Genomic DNA, 7,104 nt, shown 5'->3' with positions numbered 1-7,104 from the left:
CTTATCGTTGTAGTAGTGTTAGTAGTAGTAGTAGTCGCAGTAGTTATCGTAGCAGTAGTCGCAGTAGTTATCGTAGCAGTAGTCGCGGTAGTTATCGTAGCAGTAGTCGCAGTAGTTATCGTAGCAGTAGTCGCAGTAGTTATCGTAGCAGTAGTCGCAGTAGTTATCGTAGCAGTAGTCGCAGTAGTTATCGTAGCAGTAGTCGCAGTAGTTATCGTAGCAGTAGTCGCAGTAGTTATCGTAGCAGTAGTCGCAGTAGTTATCGTAGCAGTAGTCGCAGTAGTTATCGTAGCAGTAATCGCAGTAGTTATCGTAGCAGTAGTCGCAGTAGTTATCGTAGCAGTAGTCGCAGTAGTTATCGTAGCAGTAGTCGCAGTAGTTATCGTAGCAACAGTCGTAGTAGTTATCGTAGCAGTAGTCGCAGTAGTTATCGTAGCAGTAGTCGCAGTAGTTATCGTAGCAGTAGTCGCAGTAGTTATCGTAGCAGTAGTCGCAGTAGTTATCGTAGCAGTAGTTATCGTAGCAGTAGTCGCAGTAGTTATCGTAGCAGTAGTCGCAGTAGTTATCGTAGCAGTAGTCGCAGTAGTTATCGTAGCAGTAGTCGCAGTAGTTATCGTAGCAACAGTCGCAGTAGTTATCGTAGCAGTAGTCGCAGTAGTTATCGTAGCAACAGTCGCAGTAGTTATCGTAGTTGCCGTCATCATCACAACTACAAGATATAACATTTAATAAACTCAACATACACATTTCTCGTGACCAAACAAATATATTACCGAAAAAAAAACGTACAAAGAGCTCTTAAAATATTAAAAGGCTTCATAACATGCAAAGGCAACATTCAACTAATATTTACCTAACTAAATTCTCAAGATTTTTTTTTTAACATTTACTTCGAAAGATAAATGTTTATATAAAAAAGCTAGACTGTGTTTACACTTGTATATGTAAATGTGACTGACGTTACTAAGATATATATATATATATATATAGTGGTACCTCGGGTTACGAACAGCTCAAAATTCGAACAATTATGTAAATGTATTTATGTAAGTGCTTCTGTAAGTGTATTTTTGGGGGTCTGTAATGGATTAATCTAATTTACATTATTCCTTATGGGAACAAATTCGTTCGGTATCGCCACTCGTACAGCTTTCTGGAAGTAATTAAGTTCGTATCCCGAGGTACCACTTTATATATATATATATATATATATACACTGAGAGATATTCAACTCTCTGAATATTAAAGAATGGCTTTATTACAACAACAAATCTACTGAGAAAGATTCGGGGAATATAGTGAATGTAAGTTGCAGTGCGTAAGATTAAGCACAGAATCTTACGTGTTCGTGATACAGGAGTGAATATAATTCCAGTGGTCATTATGATCGTTATGTGAAGTTCATTATCATTATCTTGCTAGATTTAATATATTATCTTGCGTATTATTGATGCAGAGAGAATGATTATCACTTCATTATAAATGTCATTATTATTATGTCAGCATTTTCATATCATCATCTGTTATCCCTCTTATTTCTACCTCTCCACTAAACCTTATTTATTTCTTCCTGCACCTTCTCCTCAATCTTCATTTTCACCCCCACGCGAAAATCTCGCTGTCCCAGGCTGCCTGCAATTGTTTACGAGAGAACCATTCCCGTGGCCACCGATGGCTTAGCAGCGATTGGGAATGAAAGAAAGAGTGGGAATGAGAGGGAAATAAGGAGTGGAAATCATCACTTAAATATATCTGGAACCGTGTTGGGTATCAGAATCTTTTTCATTGAAGGTCCGTGAACCTAATTACTACAGTGGCAAAGAGAGTTGAATTAAGGCGTCTGGAGAAATTTTCACCTCTGGATTGCGTTAGAATTTTTGCCACTGTCTGCTTAAGCTCTGGAAACATGCCTGTGTGAAGCCGAATTTGAGCAATAGCCCAAAGCTAAGCAAGCGGGGGTCTTCCCTGCCGTAGGTGTGTCGGAAGAGCTGTGGAATGACGCAGGAGAGACACCAAGTGCAAAACGAGCTCTACACAGAGCGAAATGTTGTCCCAGTAAAATCTTTTTCAATATGATCTCTCCTTTCAAAACTGTCAACAGTATATATATATATATATATATAAGAAGGCACTGAACCTGTCACTAGAGGATGAGCAATGGGATCAGGCAACCCTCCCAGTGCGACTGGGAGGTATAGGGGTGCGTAAAGCAACGCATGTTGCTTTACCTGCTTTTCTGTCTTCGTGTTTGGCTTCCAGTGCATTAGTCAAGAAGATAGTGCCCGAACGCTTGAGAGACTTGGTAGGAGCTCAAGACCCCAGGTTTACTGAAGCAGCAATTCGGTGGGACACCCTTACAGACTCCTCCAGTAGACCAGCTCCTCCCAAACAGCACAAACAGTCCCACTGGGACAAACCGATCATGGAAAAAATCGCCAACACAATGCTCTCCAATGCTTCAGGAAAGAACAAAGCTCGTCTCCTGGCAGTGAAGGCACCACACTCAGGAGATTTCCTGTTAGCTGTTCCCAATTCCTCCCTGGGCACCCGTCTCGACCCACAGGCCATTCGGATTGGTGTTGCTCTTCGCCTAGCCGCCCCCATCCTCACCGAACATAGGTGTATTTGCGGCAGGGCGACAGCTGATCAATTCGGACTCCATGGTCTCGTGTGCCACACAGCAGAAGGGAAGTATGCCAGACATGAGGAGATCAATGACATAATAAAGAGAAGCCTCGCCACAGCCCGTTGCCCAGCTCAACGGGAACCCCAAGTACAGAGGTCTGATGGAAGTCAAAAGCGTCCTGATGGAGCCACTATGCTACCCTGGAAGGATGGAAAGCAGATTGCCTGGGACTACACCTGTGCTGCCACATTGGCAGACACCTACTTGCCATACTCTGTAGTGGAAGGGGGTGGAGCTGCCAGCCACAGGGAGACCCAGAAGATCCGAAAATATGAAGACCTTCCCCCTTGCTATAACTTCATTCCAATAGGGTCGGAGACCCTTGGAGCATGGGGCAAGTGTGCTCTAAAGTTCCTCAAAGAGCTGGGTGAAAAGCTCATCATAGAAACCAAGGACCACAGGGCGACCAGCTTCCTCTTTCAGAGACTCAGTGTTGCGATCCAGAGAGGAAATGCCTGCAGCATTCTGGGCACGCAGCCACCGCAGGGGAGCTGGACGAAGTATTCGAGATGTAGATCTGAGTTACCTATGTTGTTTTACTTTGTATCATATTTTTGTGAATGTTTTGTCAATGTATTTTGTCTTTAAATAAAATATATATACATAATATAGGGGGTGGTAGGAGAAAATTCTCAAACAGCTTCAGGGAGAATCTTGAGTTTTCCCAGAAGCAAGTTTATTCTTTTCTCTGAGGATGAGGGTCCCCATAACAGTTCTAGAGGTGGTACCTCCCTATATTTATATATATATATATATATATATATATATATATATATATATATATACATATATATACATATATATATATATATATATATATATATATATATATATATATATATATATATATATATATATATATGTATGTATATATATATATATATATATATATATATATATATATATATATATATATATATATATATTCATACATACACACACAGACACACACACACACACACATATATATATATATATATATATATATATATATATATATATATATATATATATATATATATATATACATGTATATATATATATGTCGTGCCGAATAGGCAGAACTTGCGATCTTGCCTTAAATAGCAACGCTCATCTTGCCATACAGGACAAGTGAAAATTTGTGTATGCAATAATTTCGCCAAAATCATTCTGAACCTAACGAAAAAAATATATTTCACTGTGTTTGTTTAGTATTAAATTATTGTAAACAAATCTAAAATATATTTAGTTGGGTTAGGCTAAAATAAATTGTTCTTGTTATAATAAGGTTAGGTAAGTTTTCTAAGATTCTTTTGGAGCAAAATTATAAATTTTTACATTAACATTAATGAAAAAAATATATCTTTAAACGTATAAGAGAAAATTTTAGAAAGGACTTAATTTTAAATGAGTTCTTGCTAATTGACCAGTTTTACATATTCGGCACGACATATATATATATATACATATATATATATATATATATATATATATATATATATATATATATATATACATATATATATATATATATATATATATATATATATATATATATATATATATATATATATATATATAAACACCGATATATTCTCACACCTCGCGTGGGAGTTTCACCAATATATATCAACAATATATTTTTTTCCATTCTCCAGTTTGCCTGTGAAAGATATTTTTCGCTTTTGACAAAAAAAATATATTGAGCTACCTCACAGGCAGCTACATTCCTGGCTTGGAGTAATCTATTAAAACAATCTCGAATTTGCTCTACAGAACTGTAGATCCAATATCTGTGTATGTATGAATGTATGTATGAATGTATGTATGTATGTATGTATGTATGTATGTATGTATACAATTTTTTATACCACATCTGCTGTCTCTCACAAGGTAGAATGACAGAATCAAGGAAATAAATTTATATTAATTCAGTTACCCATGTTTCACTCGCTTATGAAAACGTTTGGTGCCTCTTCTCTTAACCCATGAGCTTAATATATCACCTTTCATCTTCCGCAGGTTCGGTCTCTGGTTCCCCTCGTTCTTCATAGACCCATATGACGACACATCCATTTGCAGATATCTAAATAAATTGACTTACTCGAATCTGATATTCAACCTTCCTTCAAATCTGATATTCCACCTATCATTCTCAATTTTTTTTTAATGTGTTTTACTCTCATTATTTTGCTCTTCCTACGCGTTCACTTTCTATTCTATTTCTCTCTCTCTCTCTCTCTCTCTCTCTCTCTCTCTCTCTCTCTCTCTCTCTCTCTCTCTCTCTCTCTCTCTCTCTCTCTCTCCCGTCGACCAGCCTTTGAATTTGCGTTTGTAAGCACAGAAGCAGTAATAACACTCGTAACTTCCCCTGACGTGTCTTCTGAGGTTACATCTGAACACGGCTTCAATTTCCTTATTTTTCTTCAGGGCAATTTCAGGACGGTACTGCCACCCTTGGGAGATGTAAGTCTCTCCAGCCGCTAAACAGCGACACCCAGTTTTGTTACTTATACTGGAGCCTGTATACAACAGTGTATATACATACATATATATATATATATATATATATATATATATATATATATATATATATATATATATATATATATATATATATATATATATATATATATATATATATACATGTATATATATATATATATATATATATATATATATATATATATATATATATATATATATATATATATTATTTACTTTAATCCCGATAAAACAGGGATTAACATAGTCCGATAATGTATATACCTTGGAAGGTATTCACAACTAGGAGAATATACACTAAGCATTTATGGGCTTGGTGAGAGCAGGTCTGACACTGGAACTGCTACCACCAGGGACACGATTCGATTCCCCCGTCCATCTTTTTGTTTATTCATTGGCAGGCATTGATTACGATTTGAATATATAATTTTGAGAAATATACACTTTTCAATGTATATACGCTCATAACCATACACTTTTTGTTATGCATGGATAATGAGGATTATATACATTTCAGAGTATATATATGTTGAGAGGTATATATCTCTTAGTGTATGTGTATATCACACATATATACACAAATGTATAAAACATGCCAAGTGTTTGCTGACAAGTGCCTATGGGAACTAGTAACTTCTAATATTACTACTACTACTACTACTACACATACACACACACACACACACACACACACACACACACACACACACACACACACACACACACACACACACACACACACACACACACACACACACACACACACACACACACACACACACACACACACACACACACACAGCACCATCAGCAGCTGTCAAGCCGCGGCCAAGCATGTTACTTTAGGAAATTACGACCCTGATTGAAGCTTTACTAAGACCATTTATCCCCCCCTCTCTTTCTCCCCCTCCCTCTCTTTCTCCCCCTCCCTCTCTTTCTCCCCCTCCCTCTCTTTCTCTCCCTCTCTCCCTCTCTTCAGCCTCTTTCCCCACAGAGAAACAAACCACAAGAGGCTACCCTTGGGTCAGTCTCATTACATTCTTCTCAATAAGCTTTTGTATATTCACTATTCCGCTAGTGTGAGGTTAGAAGGCTTCCTTCCTTAACGACCAGCGTCCTATGCAGACGTCATTAGGCCAAGAGCGTCCCTTTTATTGTCTCTACACGTGGTCATCTGTCAGCTAGTCAGGGACACGAAAGAAATAAACGAAAGGCTACCTGACCGTAACACAAGTGTGTCAGTGTAGTGTGGAACAGTGTGTAGTCAGTGTAAGTGTATGGGGATCGTCAGAGTGGGTGTATGGGTGTAATGTCAGGTGCCTTGTCAGAAATAGATAATTATTTTTCAGACACAGGCAGTGAAAGTCATAGAGAAAAAGCATGGAAGAGGGAGAGGGTAAAGTTAATATTTGTGGTGATTTTTAAGTGGAAGGAAGCAGCAGTAGCGAGACAGTCAGGGAAAACCTTGCCTGCATACATACGAAAATATGCAATTAATAATACTTAAACTACATTACCTCGTTGAAATCTGTTCCTTGGAGAAAGTGAATCAGAGAATTGACGTTCTTGGGTGATCGTCATGCAGGAGAGTGTCTGCTGTGAACGGAAAATGGTGCCGTTCACGCAGAAGGAGACGGGGAGCTAGGAAGGTTGTGGAGGTGGCTGGAGATAAGAATATATGGAATGGGAAGGATTCTGCTGAAGAGACATATCGGAGGAAACTGCCACGCGATGCAAGGTTGGGTAAGTGACCTGGAGACACACGTGCTAGTACAAACCTCCTTACAACCATTACCACGGTATAGCTGTCAGTGACTACAGTCTGTACAACTGTCAGTGACTACAGTCTGTACAACTGTCAGTGACTACAGTCTGTACAACTGTCAGTGACTACAGTCTGTACAACTGTCAGTGACTACAGTCTGTACAAC

General features: G+C 38.3%; 1 protein-coding gene across 1 annotated transcript in view; it reads left to right on the top strand.

The window, feature by feature from the left end:
- Positions 1-5,427: 5,427 nt before the first annotated feature.
- The window catches only part of LOC128698657 (zwei Ig domain protein zig-8-like), a 33,933-nt gene continuing 32,256 nt past the window's right edge, over positions 5,428-7,104 (top strand). Inside the window, exons 1-2 of the mRNA XM_053790995.2 lie at positions 5,428-5,489; positions 6,759-6,916. Of these exons, the coding sequence (XP_053646970.2) occupies positions 5,428-5,489; positions 6,759-6,916 (220 nt within the window). The remainder of the gene's footprint in view (positions 5,490-6,758; positions 6,917-7,104) is intronic.

This window comes from Cherax quadricarinatus, chromosome 88, assembly GCF_038502225.1.
Source record: "Cherax quadricarinatus isolate ZL_2023a chromosome 88, ASM3850222v1, whole genome shotgun sequence".
NCBI classification, from domain to species: domain Eukaryota; kingdom Metazoa; phylum Arthropoda; class Malacostraca; order Decapoda; family Parastacidae; genus Cherax; species Cherax quadricarinatus.
The sequence above is the reverse complement of the archived record's forward strand: the minus strand, read 5'-3'. Positions and strand labels throughout refer to the sequence as shown.